At 40.7% G+C, this 22,774-nt stretch overlaps 1 protein-coding gene across 1 annotated transcript; it reads left to right on the top strand.

Moving 5' to 3' along the window:
• Window positions 1-1,741: 1,741 nt before the first annotated feature.
• LOC311487611 (dual specificity calcium/calmodulin-dependent 3',5'-cyclic nucleotide phosphodiesterase 1B-like) lies at window positions 1,742-17,990 on the top strand. The gene is made up of 14 exons (XM_084543961.1): window positions 1,742-1,809; window positions 3,758-3,871; window positions 6,181-6,363; window positions 6,810-6,876; window positions 7,025-7,141; window positions 7,506-7,646; window positions 8,910-9,010; window positions 10,651-10,776; window positions 12,856-12,957; window positions 13,162-13,282; window positions 15,511-15,592; window positions 15,904-16,021; window positions 16,948-17,084; window positions 17,516-17,990. Exons 1-14 carry the CDS (start codon window positions 1,757-1,759, stop codon window positions 17,611-17,613), a joined length of 1,560 nt encoding a protein of 519 aa, XP_084400087.1. The 5' UTR covers window positions 1,742-1,756; the 3' UTR covers window positions 17,614-17,990.
• Window positions 17,991-22,774: the final 4,784 nt, after the last annotated feature.

Genomic DNA, 22,774 nt, shown 5'->3' with positions numbered 1-22,774 from the left:
AAGAAGCTATCTGCACGTCTGCCGCAACTAAGAAAAATGCTTTTTGTAATCTGGATGAACTGGCCCTTTAATCAAACCCACATTTTTGACTGAGCTCGCGGATCACCAGAGAAACGTGTTTCAGTGACGTTAAACCCTGGACCCTTTGACCACTGTTTTCAGTCAAAAGCCCTTTATTCTCCTCATCGGCCTTTAGTTTCTCCAACATCGAGTTCCCATGCAGACACGTAACGTTTAGAGGTGATTTATGGTGCCACAAAGTCAGATTTCTCCCTCTGAAGTGTAGAGTGGGTGAGTAATAATTGGCTCGGGACAGTCAGTGGACAGCTAGAGATCAGAGGGTGCGTGTTCGTCATCATCAAAGAGAGACTGAAATGATGACAGAGAAATAAAGCAAGGTCAAGGCAAGAGGCTGGCAAGCATACAAAGAGAAATTACTGTAAAGTTTTTAAAAGTTTAAAAGTGACACGAGATGGGCTTCTCCTCTGAAGTCTGTAATTTACACTTTTATGTGACGTCACAGCTTAATGGGAATACTTTCTGGTATTTCTGCGTGTGCCCTGGCTTTTGATTTGGGGGGGGGGGGGGGGGGGGGGGTAAACTAATAAAAGTGACACACGAGATGGAGAATTATATGTTGTAACGTTACTTCTCTTCATCTTCACAATATGTCCTGCGATGTCAAAGAGCATGGGAGCATGGGAGTCGGTCTGACCCAGCAGCCAGAGCAGGACAACCAAGAAGCACAGGAGGCAGGGGTTTTCCCAAGCCTCACGCTGCCGCACAGCTCTCACTATACTATAAATGAAAACAAGTAATGGATTCAGGACGCAGAACTGTAAAAGTGTTTAGGGATGACTTTTACTGTCACCTCTGATCTTCTAGGTTTGAATGTTCCCTTTTATGGTGTCTCGGTGGGAAAAACTACCATTTTTTATTTATTTTTTTCTATGGGCCAGACAATCTTACGAAACATTTAATCATGTAAAGAGATGTAAAGACCCAGCTTTTGGACATTAACTAATAATATGATTATTTGTGAGCCTCCGCGCTGACTGAAGTTCAGGAATTATTTTTAGAATTAATACCGTCTTTCAAATCGTCTCACATGGTGACTTTTGCCCGGCAGTCCTCCCCTCACATTTTCTCTGCAGTTCCAGTAACAGCAGTTAACCTATCGCGCTGTTGTGGATGGCTTTCGAGGACAAGTTTTGTTTGTGTGTTTTGGTTTTGGGTTCCTCCGGTGGGTTCGACTGAAAGGCTCTCTGTGTAGTTCCCTGATTTGCGGCTGCGGTGGAAAATTCTCATTTGGGATTTGAGTACACACGGCTTGAAAGCCCCGCAGTCAACACTTCATCAGCGAGTGAGGTCAACTCGCTCACACTTCACACAACGGGTGCACACATATGCACAAACACTCACTCACTGACAAAGACACTCACAAGCCGCCCTCTCTCTCTCTCTCTCTCCCTCTTTCACACACACACACACACGCACATGTGCACACACTGACACAGTTTGGGCTTGCCTAACCAATCAGAGAGAAGTGGAGTAGGTCCCCCCAGAAGTGGGTGGGAGAGCTGTTGAAGCAGAAGTCTGTCTCAGGACACACAAAGTTTGCGTTGGTGGTTTGGAGAACTTTTCTGCTTACAACTTCTCTGCACTAATTTAAAATTTTTCATATTCTTATTGTTTTCTTTTCTTTTTTTTTTTTAATTGAACTCTGGGGTCAATTAGAGCACAGCTTAAGTGTGGAATGGCTGAACTGGTGAGAATCCGTAAGAAAAGGCTGCAGATACCCATCTCTAGGTAAGACAGGGGTTTGAGATTAGTACAGATTATATTCATTAACCTCTCTATGGCTGCAAACATAAGGTTGGAGGACTTTACCAAATTTCCTATGTATTTAAAAAGTACAGAACTAGCAACTGTTTGATGCATCAAGGCTGTGTTTCTATGTAGGAGTAGTTTTTCTTGTTTTGCAGAAGTGGAAATATGTGACTCAAAAATCCACCCTGGGCTCAACAGCGATGGTTTAAAACATTTCATATTTGCATATCTTGATCTCTGCGAAAAAGCAAAGCATGAGAAAGTATTCTTACCTTAACAAGTAGCGTGAAAGAAACAGACGGGCACCCTCTTACTTTGAAATGCCGTCGTTTTTTTTTTTTTACATGTGGCTATTCTTAATAACTAGCAAACGCACGTCATGTTGCCCATGCTTCTGCTGTGGGAGGGAAATGTGCTGCAGAGTCGACGGGTCATGTGGTTTTGTTTTGGTTAACACATTGATGCATTAGAGTCTGCAGAGCTCGGAGCTTGAAGCCATTGAGACTTCTTGGTCATTTTCTTTGCGCCAAGATTTCACACATTCCTGATTTCCTTCATAGATTACAGATGCAGATTAGAGCTGACAACGCTGATGCCGTTCAGTCTTCTGCACTGATGTGCTGATATGTACTTAGCGAGGTTGACACTCCGCAGTGTGTAGATTCAACAAAGTCTGAGCCAAAGGAGTCTTTGTCATCTACCTCTATAAACAGAGTTTCATGAGTGCACTTGACGAGCAATTTCCTGCAGACGTCCTGTCAGGGGCTCCTCTACTTTGAACGGTTGAAACAAAAAAGACTGTGTTATCACGAAAGATTAGTTGAGATTGAAAGTGAGCAGTGGCATTCAGATACAGGCTATTTTTATGACTCAACAGCTTTTGAAAGCCCCTGCCAGCTTGATAAACACTTGAAAAGCTGTGAGCGTCTCATCCGCAGGAGTTGGCTCCACGGTGCGGCCTTGCACAGTTTGAGCACAGTCATTGTGGTCACCATATGGACAGCACGGCGAAATGTTTTAGAGAAATTACCCGTGGCACAAATATGCTATAATATCAAATAAATCCCTCTTTAAACAGACGGAGAGAAAATAAAAATCCAATCAAAGTGGAAGGAGTCCAGCTTTGCGAGCTGAGATTATTTTCGCGCTCGGCAGTGAAAGCTCTTGGATTGATTCCTGAGATGAGATTACATTAACACACAGCAGGTGGGTTACACTGAAGGTGACACGTCCTCCAAGCATTTGCTTCTCATTACACTCCAGGAGATGAATGTCTTTCCTCCGCTTCTCGGTCCTAATTTGATTAAGAGTTTCAAAACCCAAAGAGTGAGCAGTGTTCTCAGAGAACATCAGAATGTGTCCAACAAATTAAAACATAAAAACAAGCATTTTTTTAGTGTAGAGCATTTTAACAAAATGTGGGTTACATAAGACCCGAACCATGGGAAGTTTTCCTCTCATGGAAAATTTGGTGCTTATGATGCCCTTTTGCCACTCCCTTTCTTTGGACAGCTTGGCATTTAAATCACTTCCAAATAAACTCTTTCTGCTCATGGGGATTTCTCAACCTGTCGATAAAGTACGAGTCGTGTCAGTCACTCAAAACAAATGACAAGTCCTGTTAGATATATCAAATCCTTGTATAACACCATTTTTACAAAGTGGCATAACACAGAGAATGAGACGCACAAAGCTCCCATTTTGTTCTAAATGACCTTTCTCCTTGTGTAGCTGTAACTTTTATTGCTTGTACCCGGTGTGATTTAATGTGACTACGTTGATGCCAAGCTGCTGTAATCTCCAACCTTTCAGCGATGGCCGCTGGTTGTCGAGAGGGGAAACTTTTTCCAGTCCATTCAAAGGGGAAATCTACCGTTTTATTTTTGTTCCGCATCACATCCCCTAAATTGATTGTGTTTCATTTCAGACTGAGGAGCATGCTGAAACAGCTGGAGGAGAAAGATGTGGACTTCGAGGACATCAAAAAGAATCTGGATTTTACGGCATCTTTACTAGAGGCGGTGTACCTCGACGGAACGAGGTAAAGGGTCAGCACAAAGTGGAGTTTTTGGAAACAGACTGCAATGTGTCGACAGTTTGGATCAGATTATGTGTTCGTGTTCTTATATCATGCTTTAAACAGAGTAGCGGTATGCATTGCCAAAATAAGAGTACTTACTTATATTTAAAATATATTTTAAGAAAAAAAAAACATGTTTATAAAAGTCCCCAAACATCATTATTGATGAGTGTCTCTTGGTTTGTTACTACAACAGCCTAGAACAAAACAAGAGTCAATATTTAATGGTCACATACTCTCAAGCACTGTCAACTGCTACTGGCAACATGTCATCTTAACCTTTTTACCATTTACACAAAATAGCCCATGTGAACCTGTAGCCTATGTGTTCAGATAGCTCACAGTCTGTGGCTACAAACGAACTTCCTCAAATGCATAGTGTGACATTTTAGGAATACACTTTCTGGTAAAGACTTCCTTGTCAGTACATTATATGAAGTTACAGTCAGCGGAGAGTTAGCTTAGCTTAGCACAAACAGAATGGAACCAGCAGTGTTCCCCTCCAAAGCTCATCAGTTATCACTGATTGCTATTGTGCAATTTTATTATATCAATTTAGTGAATGTACTTATCCAGTGGCTTATAATTAAAAAGATATATTGTGAAAATGGTGAATTTTAGTTTGCATTGGAGGATGGGCAGTGACTGTGGCGTCCCGTAAGAGCAGAAATAGGAAAGAGCCACGAGTTTTGAACTTTTTGCAAGTGGCAACAGGGAGAGGGTGTATGCGAAGGGAAAGAAGAGTATTATGGTAATACTACTAGCAGACGCAGAAGTGGAAAATGACAAGTGTTAGATGGAGAAAATGACAAGAAGAGTTGGGTGCCATCTGCATGAGTTCAGACACAGAAACTGTTCACGTACCTTGGAGTGAATGAATATGAAGTAATCTGTTCGACGCCCATCGCTTTGTAGCTGACAGTTTCTCGATGTTCCAAGCTCTGGTTGCCTAGGAAACCATCTTGCAAATTTCCCATCCCGAACGTTAACCCCTTACAGGGCACTCAATGAAATACTTGGAGATTCTGAAAATCAAGTTCAATAAAATGACCATATATGGTTCCTTGCCCTTAAGTGGTAAAGAAATGTAAACATGTATTTAGACCATTAGAACGTAAGTGCTGATTCAGGCTCTTGTCAACATGCACGTTCTCACATTAGACAACATTTGGCCACTTCTTCATGGGTCCTAATGAAGCTGTAACACTCAGCGTTCATGCAGAGGTGGACCTTGCAGACCATATTTGACCTGAGAATGTCGTCTTGATCTTCTTCTGATTGGCTGAGTGAGAACCACACGCATCTCAACTTCACTGAGAGGCACGGGGATGCAATTTAAAACGTGTGTGGAAGTTTCCAAATATGGTTCCTCGCCAAACAAGCAGAACTGATGTCTGTGAAGGTTCTCAGTCATCCAGGTCATGGTATATCTAAAAAAGGTTTAAAAAAGGCAACTGGACTTGTAGAGTTTTGAGAAGACGTTTCACCACTCATCCGAGTAGCTTCTTCACTCCTACTGAAACTTGGTGCAGCTAATTTCCATTCATATTTTACACAACAAGCAAGTTTCAGTAGGAGTTTCTATTTAAACCTCAAACTTACCACCAGTCCCCTTTAGAACTGAAGAAGCTACTCGGATGAGTGGTGAAACGTCTTCTCAAAAAACTCTACAAGTCCAGTTGCCTTTTTTTTAAACCTTTTTTGGATAAGCAGAACTGATGACGGGATTGCCAAGAACTAGCTCGCCTCGCTGTCACAGCTCTCAATATGGATAGAAGGTCAACGCTACAGCTGCCCCGCCTGGGTTCACTCGACGATCCAAGTCTGCTATCAACCTGGTGAATTTATTGGTAGGAACCAAAGTTGTAGAGAATGTTGTTTCGGAAAATGTATCTCAAAGTCAACTTGGTACCCACCCACTTTGTGTTTCCACATCGGCTTTGTGCGCTGCTTCTGCAAATTCTTAACTGGTTACCTTCGGACAGAAACAGGCTGTTTTCAGTCTTTCTGCTAATCTAAGCTTAACAGTTGCTGGTATTAGCTTCTTAATGAGCGTCAGTGTCCTTGTTTAACTTTCTCCCAAAAGCTGATTCATAAGTAACTCTTCCTTTAAAATGAGTGTTTCCTTTGATTCAATCTGCATAGCTGAAGACACAGTAGAGGAGTGAATCTCCCTAGCTTTTCATATTTCTTCCAAAATTATTTTCTGCTTCCTTCCATGCCCTTGTTTCTCTGCCTTCATGGGGTTTAACAATCACTGTGTCCAACAGGCAGTGTCTGGAGTCTGAGGATGACCTTCAGCAGCTGCAATCAGACGGGGTGCCGTCAGAGGTCACCGATTGGCTGGCGTCCACCTTCACTCAGAGGATTCGACGCCCCGTCCGGCGCTCTGACGAGAAGCCCAAGTTTCGTAGCATTGTGCATGCAGTGCAAGCTGGGATATTTGTTGAGAGGTATAACGTCACGTATGTTCATTTTGTGTCTGTTTCATGGTCATAATATTGTGAACGTATGCGAGCACAAGTTTAAGAGGATGTGGTTGTAACAGCGGCTGCTGCAGGAAAGAAACATAGCCAGTCGTACAGCTACTGTATTTGTTTTATTTATGCCCCTTGAAGACGATAAAATAAGGAAATAATCATCTCCCATTGCAAATGAGTGATTTTCTTCTCTATACTATAACTCTAATATAAGTTCAAACCGTCTTGTTACCATTACAACCACAGAAAACACAGACAGCTCACTGTGAAACATTAGCCAACTTTTCTCTTTAAAACATCCTTCCAAAGCGGACAGAGGCTTTAGAGGATTTATATAAACAGCTCCTGAGTCGAGTTCGCTGCTCAGTGTCAACATCTGAACTTTAACTGAACTCAACATAAACATTGCATTATTCCAGGATGTTCAAGAGGGCCTACACCGCGGCCATGCCAGACCAACCTGCAGCAGTCGTAAACTGCCTCAGGGTAAGACACCACTAATCATAAATCTCACGTGCCCTGTGTGTTTGTTCAATAAATCAGACATCACAAGAGGGATCATATACACAACACAAGTATGCATCAGTAACGCCGTCTCTCTCTCCTCCATCTCTCTCCGTCTCCCTCTGCTCAGGATGTTGACCGCTGGAGCTTCGACGTGTTTGCGTTGAACTTGGCCAGCTCTGATCACGCACTACGGACTCTGTTCTTTGAGCTGATTACCAGATATGAGCTCAACAGTCGTTTTAAGGTCTTTCAACTTTAGATTTCATTGTACAGTATATCAGGTGTACGTATAATACAATAACTTATTATAGCCCTGCAAGAATGTCAGCACTTTTGGATGAAACATCTCACTGTAAGATAATAATTACTGCTGTGTTTTTGTGTCAAATGTGTGCTGTAATTTGTAGATACAATCATGCATATGGTATTTATTTCCACATAGTGGTGTTTGAAGGGATACAGTAATGAGTTGCCAAAGTCAAATGCCTGATGCTGAAGTTAATGTAAGCCTTATGAGAACATCTGCTTGCCTCAGTTTTAATTGTTGATGCAAACTTTGTGAAACTTTGGTATTCAGTGTCAGCTTGATTGTGTAATGCTTTTTGCAGATACCCATCTCGTGCCTGACAGAATTCCTCTCCGCGCTGGAGAGAGGATACTGCAAACACAACAACCCCTACCACAACCACATTCACGCTGCTGATGTGACCCAGACGCTGCACTGCCTGTTGCTGCGCTCCGGACTCGTGGTACACTCAGTTTAATACATCAGATACTTATCATTTTTTTTTAAAGAATAAGGATAAGGTTATTGCTTATCTTTCTCATTCACGGCAACCTGAACAAGAAAGTTAAAAAAAAAAAAGCCCCAAAACATATCTTTCCATCTGTCAACACCCTCACTGACGTGTCTATGGTTCTTTCATCTATTTGTTCTGATTGAATCATAGAGAACAAGGTCATAAACGTAGTTTTGGTTTTTGACTTTTGGTTTTTATAAAGTCATTTCCTAAAACATTTGGGGCTGTTAGATGTTGCTCAACATTACTCTTTTGGGGCCTATTTGCAGCTTTGGATTTATGCACATTTGCTGTGCTAAACAGCCATCCTTACTCCACCCACTCACACCATTGAGCACAATAATTTCTGAGCTTTTAGTCATGCTAGTGGGATTTGGAAACACCAGTAAAATATCTCAACTACTATATGGATTGCAATTATTTTGTATGCAAATATTCATGGCCCCCAGAAAATGAATCCTTATGATCCAAATGACTTGTTCAAAAGCAAAGGCTAGCATGGAGCCTACTAACCCTGGCTTCAGTCCGCTTCCTTCCTGTGCCAATATTAACCAGCTGGCCAGTTCAGACATGATATACTCCACTGCAGCACAGAGATAGCAACTCCCACAGATGCATCTTTTTTAAGCTATATATATTAAAGTCTTAGAGATATGATTAATGACAAAACATGCACACCAGGCATGCAGACCCTTATGATTTCAATGCCCTTGTGCTGGCTGTTCCCAATTCCTTACCCTCATGTCCTTCTTACAGTTGTTCCAGAAGTGGACATGTAATGTTGTTATCCAGGAACACACGAAAAATTGTGTTGATGTGCCTCAGCATTCCTGCAAAATCTGCTAATACTCCGGAATTGTTCGGATTGTCATTGTGAGCATGGTAGCACGCTGATGTTAGGATGCATTTAGCTTAAATAAGGCCTGACAATGCAGCTTTGTGCATTGTAGAATAAATGCATAGTTAGTTTTGATGAAAAATATGCCTTCTGCCTTATTCTTCAAATCAAAGTGATTTGTAGTTTTTACACCCAAGGTAAGTATCGGCTGCTTGTTAAGTCACAAACTTCAATATTGTTTTATTTAAGGAGGAAAGTCTATTCCCATGTCACAAATTTATTTTAAATTGTAATTATTATTGCTCCAGTCAATATTCATGTACAGTATGTTTTTTGTTTTTTTAAAAAAAATTGATTTGTTTTTGTCCGTGCAGCACTGGCTGACAGAGCTCGAGGTGATGGCATCACTTTTCGCTGCGGCCATCCATGACTACGAACACACAGGAACCACAAATAACTTTCACATTCACACAAAGTAAGCTTTATTTCTGCAACATACTTAAATAACCATGTCTAAAGCGGCAGCTATATATACGCCACATCCTGTTATGAAACTGATAAATAGTAAGAGACTTTAGGAAATGTGGAAATAGTAAGGTGGCGCTTCTTAAAGAACTCGATCCGGTTTTAGAAAGAGAGAGTTAGAGCACGAAAGCAAACACATCTTCACGGAGGGAACATGGTATTTTTAGATTTTCCACATAGGAGAGCTGAAGAACGCAGTCTCTTGGCACCCATCATCATCATCATCATCATCATGCTTTATTCTGGGAAGAAAGCACAAGATGCCTGTCCACAGTAAAAGAACACATAGTTAGTTACGGTACCTAAACAGCAACTATCTCAAAGTTATATCCCACGCAAAATTTCAAAATGTCAAACACTCACCTCCTACGGGGTCAGGAGACTACCGGTTGTTGTTGTCTTCTTTATGAAGGACGCTGACGGTGGTTACAGATTTATGATGTTCGCAGTTTATTTGAAAGGAGATACATTTACACACTGGGGGGAAAAAAAATAGGCATCAGATAAGTGTCAAACCTCTCCTGCAGCAGAATGCACTTTTGCTCAGAACACTAAAGATTTGCCAAAATATGACAAAATATGTTTCCATATTTCAAAACAGGCTTCAATTGGTTCACACCCTTTTAATTATAGTTAACTGCTAACATTTATCAGTACACGCCTGCTCAGCAGAACCTGAATTCATCAACTGGCATGCAGTTCAGCATAAATGAAGAACACACATACGATAAAGAGATTTCCAGGGACTAGGGACCTTTGGCGGTACTCAGTGTGACCAAAAAGTCCCTGTTTGGAGGTCAGTACTTTTCAAAGTTACAAGAGCTTTATGGGTGGGCCATCCAGCACCAAACATTTCTCGATTGCACGTAACATTTTATAGCTCATAAAATGGGTTTGCTTACTTTAAGTTTTGGATCTTTCCAGCTTTTTTACTACCACTCATGTCTTTTCCAGCATCTTCACAGATGTCTAGACCACGGCGAAAAAGCACATAACCAACCAAACTTTTATTTCCTTGAGGAAAAAGTTCCTTGCAGATTAGTTTTTAGTAAACTGTATCTCTGATAGTGATGTGTTTTCAGTGCTTCACACAATTTCATTGCACTGTTCTCTGCAGTAATTAACTAACCCATGACTTTAATATTTAATCTTCGAAAACTAGCACCCAAAACGTGTGACAGAGGCTTAAAAATAAATGCTAATTGGAAAACTTTGCACACTGCACTTTGTTACCTGTTTTAACAGCCTAATAAAGTAGATTATGCAAATGAATGGCTACCGGACGCACGATTGCAAATTAGTTAATTATCTTGCAATACAGAGCCATTAATATCCACATGGGGACAGTTTTTATCACATTTCACTCCCTCTTCAGCACTTTCAAATTCATCACTACAAACCTGCAATCACGGCGCTTAAACTGCTCCCTGAGGACCCTCGCTTTATCTCATTCTCACCTCCTCCACCTCAAACAGCCACTGTATTAGACTGCGCTATGATGCACACACACACACACACACACACACACACGTCACAGCCTATTGATTTCTGTGTCTTAATCTCTTCCCCATTTCACTGTCTGTCCTCCAGGTCAGAGTTTGCGTTGATCTACAATGACCGGTCAGTGCAAGAGAGCCATCACCTGAGTGCAGCCTTCCGTCTGCTGCAGAACGACCAGATGAACATCTTCATTAATTTGTCAAGAGAAGAATGGATGTAAGATGACAAAATTACTACTATCTGGACATTTGGAACATTTCTGGTCATGTTGTCGTGTTTTATTTGTAAATGTTATACGTCCTTATATCCATATTCCACATCACTGTGTACAGGTTTTTCCACAGTATTAAACTTTTTAAGACATTTGAAATATAGACAGTAAAAGTCACTATGGTCAAACAGTGAAATCCTTTAAATACAATCGACCAAGACAATCACAGGGTGAGACAAATCCATTACAGAAAGAGACAGGAAAACGAAACCCTTCTCCATCAGCACTATCATCAATAGACCAGGTTCCTCATTCATTTTGAACCTGGATCTGTTTGGATGGGGGAAAAAACCTGACTGCTCTCACCGCCTACACAACTTCACAGCTGAATGTGACAAGTTCTCGGCTGTTCTCTTTTAGTCAGAGGATATTCTGAAAAATAAAAATAGAAAGCCATGAGAAAGATTTCAAGGGCGTACATCGAACAAACAGCACAAACAGGACTTCACCGCGGTGAAAACAATTTGAAGATATTTGACGAAACAAAACCAAAACTTTTTGTTAAATTAATTCCAATCGTTCATTGAAGCGAAAAACTGTGGATTGGCTACCGCTGGGTTTGTTGTGGTTAATATACAGTATCCCATTAAAAAAGGGCAAATTCAAAACCATGAATTTATGAAACTAGCATGTAGCATGTATTATAGGTCTAGCTAGCCTCCAGAGTCTGTGCGCCCACAGAACTAGGAGTACACACAGATGCCCCAAAATAGTGGATTTGGAGAGCCTACAGGCCTCTGCTAAAACCTCTCTAAAACTTCTCTGCTTCACTTTATTTGCATTAGCGGGTAATATTGTTGTGTTTATCGTCATTTACTGTGACCCAGTAATGTATAGTCTGACTCTTACGCCACTGCAGCAAGCTGTTACTTTTATTACGAAGTGACCCTGTAGCTGCTCAGATAGTTTCCTCTTATTGTGAGCACGTCATTTTTGAACAGGGTCCAAGAAAGAGGCCCCCCGGGGTTTAATTCATATCTGGTACATCGGTATCTATGTGTCAAAACCACCAGTGTTTTTCAAAACATCTTAAAAATCTTTGCTTATTTTTCATTCAGTCCCTCCCTGTGACTGTCCAGCTGATGCACTCCAAATACTCTCTGGCACCCAATGTGCAATATCAATCCAGAAGTAATCCACATCAAATGCACTACTTTAAAAAACTGTTTTAAAAGGATTTAAAGATTTAAAAGTAAAGACTGGGTTTAGGCTAGGGTGTGACGAACAGAGGAAGTATTATTAAAAGACAGACTAACACAAACATAGATGTTAACACTAAGAGAACCACTGCCATATTATGTCAAATTAACTGATTTAGCTGTGTGCCAATAGATTTTTGTACTATCATTTTACAGAAACAGGGACAGATGTTGAGAGACTCCATGAGGACAATTATCCCCCCCGCCCCCCATGAATTTTCCCTAAACGAGACTTTGCAGCGTCTCCTCTGGCTGACCCTGACCTCTGACCTCCTGAGATAAAATTTCTCCTGTGAGAATCAATAAAAGATCAAGTTACTGAAGCTGCTTGGCGAGTTAGTCACATGTCCCTCCTGTGGCTGCAAAAAAACAAACAGAGAAGAGTAGTAGAGGTCGGATTTTATAACAATGATGTGACAGAATTTACATAAACAGTTCAAAGCAAAAGTCAGCATCGGCCACGATGTTAGACATATTTGGCAGCAGATGTAAACAATCTGTGTCAGCACTCACGAAAAAAATATTTATAGTGTATGTACAGTTTATGTATTCGTGGAGGCTGTTGCTTCATATATCCACCACTCAGCATGTGACTGATGTTATTTGTGGAGGAGCTCTGCAGATAACACTAAAGATAAACAGCCTCATACTGTAATGGGCTTTTCTAGCAGTCGGTGTTACCATGGGAACAAGAAAATCCATCAGGAAATCTAAAAAGGTTACAACCTCATTGAGTCTTCCTGCCAGTCTCCCTACTATTTTACTCTATACCGCCGCTTCCCATCATGCAAGGTCAACTGTTGCCTTTGTGTGTGTGTGTTATAGGGAGCTGCGATCGCTTGTTATAGAGATGGTGCTGTCCACCGACATGTCCTCCCACCTACTCCAAGTCAAGGCGATGAAATCCTGTCTACAACAACAGGAACGGTAATGGGCTGCGCTGTTGTTCACACTGTGGTGTATAATCAGGAGGTCAGCTAATGAATAGTCAGAGCACATTCGGCCGATGAAAATATCCTCCATGAAGAGGCAGACCGGCAAATTGGTGTCGGGCTGTCTGGCCTTAAGTCGACTCTTTTGTCTGGAGACGCAGCAACAAAAACAAGACGTGCATTATGCTTTTTCCGACAGGATCGACAAGCCCAAAGCGCTGTCTCTGTTACTGCACACAGCTGACATAAGCCATCCATCCAAGCCCTGGGCTCTGCACTCTCGTTGGACCAAAGCCTTGATGGAGGAGTTTTTCAGACAGGTATGCACTCTAATAGACGTGGGCTGAACTTTTCTCCTTTTCTTTTCTTACACTGAGTTCCTCAACTGAGATTTTTTGTTCAATAGTAATGCAATTGTAAACAACACCAGTAAACGAGATGATTTTGCAAAGCGTAACTGTTTGCTTTGGATAAAGAAGTAGCTCAGCATTTACGCCCTCCCGTGTCTTCTGCGTCTCTCCCTCTGCAGAAATGTTGAAGACAGACAGAAAAGGCTAGATTAGCTCTCTCGAACAATAACAAAATTTGCCTCCTAACAAAAATAAAGTGTGACTGGTCCAGTGGTTGGGCCTTTTCCTGTGTGACTCCACTTTTCAACACATCTTTATTCACCACTGGCTCTCTGTTGCTGCTGGCGTTAGGCTGAAGTCACTGGGCTGTCATTCATGTTTATGAGCTGTGATCTGCAAGTGAATGACGACTAGTCCTATCATCGGTGCGAGGAGGTCCAAACTCTTCTCTTGTGTGGTCCCTCAGTGGCGGAAGACGTTAGCTTATACTTGATTTGGTCTCAAGAACCCCCTTGCTTAAAGCCATACCTCTGAGAGAAGTACTCACATGCTTAGTTCTTTTTCAAAAAAGAAAAGAAGTTACAAGATGCTTATCAGTCAATTTAAGCACCATAAAACCCTGTGATGCTCGTGGTAGATGAGGGAGAACATGAAGCTCTCTATGTCTTCGGCTTTTGTACGTCACATTAGCCACAAAATACAGAGATCAGCCACAACAGGAGAACTTTGATCATCTTGTAACAATTCAATGATCTGCTGGGAAACTTTTGGACCTGGTATTCATGTGGATGTTACTTAGACATGTACCACACACCTAGACCAGAGAAAGAACCCCAACCAATGACAATTGGTGGGGGTGTCAACAATGACACTCCTTGATGGCAGCAGCCATCCCCAGCAGGATGCAGCCTGACACAGGCACACACACAAAAACGGTTTAGGAACAACTCAAAATTCATGAAGAACAACACAAGGTGTTGACCTGGCCTCCAAATTCACTAGATCCCAAACTGATCAAGTATCTGTGGGATGATCCACAGAGGCCCCTCCCCTCCACCCATAGGACCCAAAGGCCCCCACTATCAACATTCTGTTGCCAGACACCACAGGACACCCTCAGAAGGCCCATGTCTATTCTCCGATGAGTCACGACTGCTGTGGAGGCACAAGGGAGACCTACACATTATTCGATAATGTTATGCCTGATTGGTGTAAATGTAAACTGTGAAGCTTTCTTCACCTGCTTTTCTCTGTTGTTCTGTCACGTCCTACCAGTTTCTATTCTTATATGACTGGACAGAGCCGTTATTATCTCCGCATGATTGATGAGTGAAAATGCTCGACGCTGTGAGCAGCTCAACATTTTTGTAAATGGCTAAAAGGGAGAGTGGGAAACCTTCAAAGGGGTTTATTATGTCGGAGCTAAAGAAAACCACATAAATAATCCCTCAGGTATGAAAGCTGAGGCAGTCAGAGAAGGAGAGTCTCTTTGAAGAGCTGTACTTTGGCGGTCAGCGCCAGACTGGATGTTACGAGCCGTTGTTGAAATGATGCTGCTGCCTTCAAAATCATGATCATGATAAACAAAAGGATGTTAATGATTAAAGTTCAAAAATCTAAATCTAATCTAAATCTTTTGACAATTTCACTCGAGCTTCAGCAGGACACGCAGTCGTACACTAAAATCTGTCCATCCTCTAAAGCAGAAGATGTGATGTGGTTGACAGGTTCTGCTCATAATGGCGCCTGAGGGGAGATTGCTATCTAAACTATGAACTACAGAAATGTACATTAAACATTAAAGCGTTGTGCAAATAAAACGAAGCACGAGTATACAAATCCGCAGGAGATGCAGTCATCCACTTGTGCGTGGAAAGTCTCAGTACTGACGTCTGAGTTATTGTGAGAAGAAAACAATCTTGCAGTGCTGTTATTTTCAAGGAGATGCCCACTGAGTCTTTTTTAAAAGCCAGCGACAGCACTGGATGGGATTGTGTGGATGGTGATGCAGCAATAAGTTGCTCCCACTCTTCTATTTTCTCTGCCTGGACTTGAAAAAGAAATAGAATAGAGGAGGTGTTGGGCAGCTCCTCTATTGGTTCGTGTTGGAGTAAAATAACCTTTTAAAGAAAGTTATTTTTAGGTGACGTGTTTGATGCCTTTTAAGTATCTTCTCTTCCTCTTTCTATCTTTGTGAGGGTGATAGAGAGGCGGAGCTCGGCCTGCCCTTCTCTCCGCTGTGTGATCGAAAAACCACCCTAGTAGCTGAGTCCCAGATTGGTATGTCTTACAAAACACTCTTGTTTCTGGCATTCAATTTTGTTGTCTTTCAAAATAAACCTTGCTTTTGTCCACAAATCGTCTTCTTCTTCTTCTCAATTGCAACAAGCCACCCAGTTGCACGCTTTATGCAACTTCTTTAACAGCTCCATGCTTTCGACGCAGTGTATGACCTTTAAATCTCATTGTTTAAATCACTGGCCTGTATTTGGATTTATTTTGCCAAATAATAGCAACTGCTGGGCAATCTTTACCATCTCACAGCTCATTAACAGCTTATTAAAGTAATACAGTGGCATTTGCTCCTGCAGGTTTCATGGACTTCATTGTGTATCCTACTTTCTCTCTGCTGACGGACATGGCTGAAAAGATTGTTATTCCCTTGGTGGAAGAGAACCCAGGTCCACCAGACCCCTGCAACAGACACAGGTGAACACACAGACCTTTATCACTTAGTTGGTTTTAAATATGAATGAAGATACACCGTCGTATATTACATACTGTAAAATGCGCTGTAAAAGAAAGATGCATGAAAACAGGATTTTAGACATTTGGAGTTTAGCAGGTGCAGTATGTTAATCATGTTCACCACCTACTTTTATCAAGTTAGCATGTTAACATTTGTTGAATACTACATGCACATACAGCTGGAGCTGACGTTATTAGAAACCAGTAACGTGTTATGGTCGCTAGATTAGATGGCAAACGAGTCACCAAAATTTCTTGCAGTTTAAAAAACTCCTTACAATCCTCTAATTCAACACATCATCTACATTTCATTTTAGGTGCAGCAAATCTAAAATAAAGAGCAGTGACACTGATGTGTGCATTGAATTGAAACATGTACAATTTAACCATTGCACTTATTATGCAGCTGTTCCTTATCTCTCCTTGGAAAGCATGATCAGCACATTTGGATGTTGATCCATTTGGTTGCTTACATACGACAAAGTCATATAAGTGCTAGCCCTCCCAGAACCCATTCAGATCACACTGCAGTAACAGTGCTTGGATATAAGAGTTTATGAGAATGACTGGATGATTTGCAGCCACACTGGCCATATTGGGCCAGTAATACTCCATGGAAACAGCTCGTTGCTGAATGCCCTATTTTCAGAGGCAAAAGGACAAAATGTTCACAACAGTAACAGTAACACTGACAGCTAGCCAAGCACTGTAGCTGACTATGGTAGGAAAAAATATCTACCTTTGGCTGGGAATTGATTGAGAAATGGAGCAAACTCATGGTAGCACCAAAAGCATAATCATTAATAGTCGGGATTTCACCAAGACATGAAGGTTCATCCTGGGGGGAACATGTGTCTTGGAATGACGGTGCTGTTATTTCTCAATAGTAACCTTTGGAAGGAGAGCTCCAGAGGTCTGCAGTGGAGTCTCGCTCACATCACGGCTGAGCTGGTGAGCTTCCGCTCCACTTGGACACGACACACCGAAGACAACAAGATTAAATGGAAGGAAAGTGGCTCAAATGGTAAGTTGTCTGTTGAATGAATGGACTGTTTAAAATCACAAGTTAAAGTAAAGACTATTTTTATAGTGCATTTTCCAACACATAACAAGCAGTGATAACACTTTTTTGGAACAGTTCAGATTTAAATGATCACCTATGAAAAGTTTGACATCCTCTGCTAAAGTGGAATGAAAGCTCTCCTTTCAAGATATATACAGTATATGTATATATATATATATATATATATATAGATATATAGATATATATGTTTGACTGATTTGGCAGGCACTACGCTGCTTTGCTCTGCAAATGTGCTCAGTCCTCTTGATTTGATTTGTTATCCAAATCAACTTTAGGGTGATCTCATGTTGAGATTAAAAGACACAGATATTGTTTTCCTTTCAGCTTAACAACATTTTCCAATGCTCTTTCCAATCTTCTATTTCCTCCAGGATTTTCAGAGCCCAGTGTGACAAAAGAACAAATGTCCAGACAAGAAGTGCTGTCAGAAAAATCCCCGCAAGACCCCGCTACAGATACAAAACAGTAGACAGGACTTCATTTGTAATACGTGCTTTTTTTTTTTTTTTCATAGGATATCTCTAATGGTTAACTGAGGTTAACAGTGAGTCACTTTTTGTAACAAACGCCTTTTATTGTGATGACTGAATGAAATGAAAGATTGAAATCATCTTCCCAAGGTAAGATGCAGCATAATCACAGAAATCTCCTCATGTCTTATTTTAAGATTAGAATACTACAGTAATTTAAATGCAACATACATGCTGGTCATGTAAAATAGTGTAGACCTTGTCATTAATTTAATTTGCCACCTGAACACCTGTAAGGAACATTTTATCTTTTGTCAGTTTGAACTGTACACCACCTCATTTAACCTTGAATTAAAACTGAAACGCGTCATGTATGATCATTTGTAGTTTATTATAAGTACATTTTTACGCTTGGCTGCGGTTGCTTGTCGTGATTTGTTAAATTATTTAAGTTCACCTCCATTTCTTGTCTTCCATTAATTGATCCAGTCTGGGAAATGAGTCACAGCACATCCACTGGCCTATTATGCAAACCAAAAGCAAGCTTGTAATTAAAAGAGCCGCATATACGCTATATATATATACACTAACAAAGACCACACATTAATTGATCCAGTGAAGATGGAGGGTATGAGAGGGGTCAAAGGGATCGAATGCAGAGATGAAAGGCGGCATCCAGATGTGGAGAAACCCAGCGAGTCAGACTCAGGTTGAGGGAATGACTCGAGAAGTTTTGTGTCCTTGTGGTTCCTGCAACGACATAGACGAGTGAAGGCAAAATAAGAGAGGGACGGGGAGGGTGTCAGTTGAGAAGTGAGGTGAACAGAGAGAACAGTTATACACACCTAGGAAATAGAATTACATGGTCTTGAACTTAAGTTATACTAACTTAATTTGGATTACATGATGCATTAGAGAGCTTCTTTTGAGAATGACAAATTAAATATATATAAATATATTTACTAAATGTATTTATTCAACTGTCTTTTGCAAAGGTGCAAGAAACAAATTGAAGAATTAAATTAATGGATGTAGCAGAGGTAGACTGTCAGTTCTTTAATATAATAATGAGGCTCACGCTCCTGATCCACCGGAAATCATTTATCTCACAAGACCTGTGATGCGATTTAAAAGCAACCCTCGTTAGACCCGTCATTGTCTTTAAAGTGCACCGTAAATCATGTCAAAGTGCCCCTTAAAGAGCTGCCTCTCCTCCAGTCATGAATTATCTTAGTTCTCTGCTCCCCCAGTAGGAGGTGCCGTAGAGCAAAACCAGACCTGCCTCCGGGGTTGCCTGGGGACTCAGCAGTTTCAGTTTGAGTGGCCAGTACAGCAGTGTGAAATTGCATTTTCACTTTTATTCACTGTGTGACATTGGGGAATCATCAGTCATTTTTTTCTGCATCTGAGTCAACAGGAAGGTTGTAAATTAACAAAGAGCACGAAGAACTGCTGACGAAACAGTTGCTGTTGAGTGTAAACTGACACATGAAAATCGGTATTAATCCCAAATGCAGTATCGGCTGTAGGAACCACCAGTCTTCGACATGCTAATGTGTGGTGCAAAAACAGCAACGTTGAGCTTTGAGTTTCAACCGATCCTGCAACTTATTAGCCTTTAGTCATACAGCCTTTGCTTTAACACAATTATGCGATAGAAATTGCAGCTCTCACACAGACTACCTTAAATAGCAACTGAGATTTTAAGCATAAATATCACATGTAGCTTAAGTTGCTGCGGAGTTACAAAATGTATTAAAATTCTTGACTTGTTTATGAAAAATGCATGTGTTTTTATGCTCCCGGCCCTGAGTACATTGAATAATTTAATAGAAGAGCGCCTATTTTTAGGGTATAGTCCAGATCAACCTCAACTAAACACACGAACAGCGGTGTGAGGACAGGTTTAACTTTTTTTTTTTTGGAGACTCTCCACTAACATAACTCTTTTTTTTCTGACATCTTAAAAGGAAAGTAGATTCTGGTTTTCTCTGCTTCCGGCACTTGAGGTGACGCTGATTGTCAAACAAACTGTCAAACGGAGCGGATGCTTGGAGGATTCATAAACTGTTCCTGGATGAGGGTGAAAGAAAAGCAACCAATCACCAATTTAAATGTTTTATTGTATCAAACAAATTTGGATTACAGACGTAATCATCAATCAATTCAAGTAAAACTGGAAAAAATAAAACCTCCCCAGATTGATTTCATGTAAAGTACACTGTTACCATTCAAAAACAGAACAAACATTACATGGTCCATAAATACACTGCAGAAGAAAAAATAAATAACAAAAGCCTTCACAGGAATGTTTTTACCGTCGTTCTTGTCCGCTGTGAATAAAGCTGCCGTTGTTGGCAACTGGGAAATAAACTGCTCGTACTGTGACCGATTAATCTGCCAAAGTGACATCAACACTCGGGTGGCTTTAGTTTTCTGTTTCAGTCATTTGTTTCTTTTAGACGTGTTCAAGTGAGATGTGAATGTTATGAAAGGATTGTCACATAATCTACATGTTAAAGCCACTTCAGTGATAACAGATTAAATGATGACTGAACATTTGAGTGTGCGGTGATGACTTTAAAATGTCCTTGTTGCATACGAAACTAGAATTTAACTAAGGATGCAGCATTTACAATTTGTGTCCGGTACTTAACATTTGCTGTTTGAATTTGTTCCTGTACAAGATGAAGCACAGTAAATACCATGGGCGTGAACAAAAAGTCACTGTACATTCAGTGCCATGCAAGGAGGTGGTCAGATTTCCGAGAAGCATTCATGTGTCAAAAATGAGGGTGCAATTTGTTCACTGGAGATGGATTCTTCCATGTTAATCCAAAATATGTAAATGCATCTGCAGACACAATCCTCTTTTATGTACCCTGAATGTCAACTAGATGTTTTCAACCACCCGGTTTGAGGGGTGTAAAGTGTGGTTATGGGTACATTGGTGCAAACAGACATACGTGTGAATGTGAATTAGTGAGCAATCAATTACTGACCACCTGAATAAAACACCTTAACTTAATTTCAATTTATTTCTTTCCCCTTCTCATGAGTTTTAAACTGTTAAATAAATCTGAAATGCTCATTCTCAACAGGGCGCATATCAGTGTCTGCGTCTGACTGGCAGCAGCCGGACAGCAAGACACAAAGTAAACAAACTTGCCCTGCAGCTTACAACCTAGTGGCAGACACGTATTAGCAGGGGGATAGCTGTGGTACTGAATAGTAATGCTGCATTCAATATACGGTGCACTTTTCTCCAGCGAACGTTTGCTTAGTCGCTTGTTCAACAAGCTAAAGTGCAGGATCAGATGGGAGTTCTCGTTTGTAAGTCTGACAAGAAGAACAGTGATGTTACGGCTTTGTGTTATGATGTATTGTAGGAAGTGGATACCAGATTCAAACGGCACTCACTTGAAATGGAAATGGCTCGCTTGGCGCGTGAGACAGAAACATTTTATAGCTTGTCTCCGTGATGTCTGGACCACCACACATGTGCGTTAGTGGTCCCCCGCCAGCCTTCCCCTTATGTTCCAGCTCAGCCCGTAGACTTCACATTGTGATGATCAACCAACGCAAGTCACATTTGGAGATGCTGGGAAAGTTTTAAAATAAGAAACCTCCATGAATTAAAACTATTTTTTTGCAGTTGGAGGAGTCCCTTCAGCAGTTTTTACAGGTTGTTCCATTATTGTGGGCTTCTAGTCTATGGGGACAAGGCGAGGAGGCCTGCTGTCGGCTACTTTTTTTCTTGCAATAGCACATATGGGAAAAACTAGAGGCAAAGCTGGTGGTGCTTTATGCACATTTGTCTCTGCAATACAACAAACTATTTAATTAGCTGTGTGGAAACAAGTTTCCCAACTGTGTTGTAACAATATTGAGGGGAATTGCGCAAACACAAAACAAATCGCAAAGGAATAGGAAATATTAATATAATTATTAAATATCTCTCTTTTGGGTTCAATCATTTTACTTGATAAAATCTTATTTTTTTGCTCCATTATTCAAAAAATGTATGTTTCAACAGGTAAAGTTTGGAGTCTGACTGGGCTACGGTTGTGACTAATTATTATTCCAACCTGTGATTAATACGCTGATTATTTATTGATTGTTTGTGTCAGCTTCCATCACGATTGTCAAATGTTAATATTGACAAAAGATTAAACTGTATCTACACTCTGTCTGTGTGGAGGCTTTCAGACACAGCATTTAATTGTAGGTCATCCACATTTTAGAGGAACTCATGGCCACATGAGCTGTAGCTGTAGCTAAAACTTGAAACGGATGAAAACAGATCTGAGGTAAAGAAATACCTTTCAGTGTAAACGTGAGCTGTTAAACGTTCTGTGAAGATACCTGGTTTGATTGAAATAGATGATGCTTGTTTGAGACAAATGATGAATTCTGTGTAGACACAGTATAAGTGAACAGAAAATTCTTCTTCTTCAAAAGAAAAGGGTCAAAATGATGCTGGTTGACTTTCTGCCATTTGTCTAATTGGCTTATTATTTATGAATGTATTAGCTGGACTTATTAAAAACAAACTGCATCTGTAGATCTTCAATCCAGGAACATAAAAATATGTAAAAATATTTTAATGTAACCTGTCAGTCAACCCAGATGTGCCATCCACCAATGCATAATTCAACATCTAACTCGCTGGGACTAAGAGAGTTTAAATTGATGGTTTTGGCTCCAGTTATTAGATTTACGAGGTACGGCTACATTTTTATTGCTTTGAAATGGAACAATAATTGCTGAAGTCATGGCACGTGTTTAATGATAAAAACTGTCTAAAAGGATCTCAGGTAGGACTATTTGTTGCCTTGAACTTTAAAAGAGGACATTAAGCGTGTCAGCTGTGGTAGTTTATGATAATGATTATGTGACTGAGACAGGAAAAGAGTCTCCCATTAACTAGATAACGACTCCCAGTCTGGTTCGTACATACAGTTGGCTAGTTTTAGTCTAGTGCAGGGGGAAGCTATAACAAACAAACAGAATTAAATAATCCCTTTACACAGGATTTGTTTTTTTTTTTCACACAAAATAAACATAGAAACCTTTGTTCTCGTTCTCGAGGTGGTACCTAAGGCCTGACTGTAGAGGAATATAGATGCCCTGATGTTTCTAAAAAGTGAATCTGCAGAC

This window comes from Chelon labrosus, assembly GCF_963514085.1.
Source record: "Chelon labrosus genome assembly, chromosome: 4".
Taxonomy (NCBI): Eukaryota; Metazoa; Chordata; class Actinopteri; order Mugiliformes; family Mugilidae; genus Chelon; species Chelon labrosus.
This window is presented reverse-complemented; position numbering and strand designations above follow the sequence as displayed.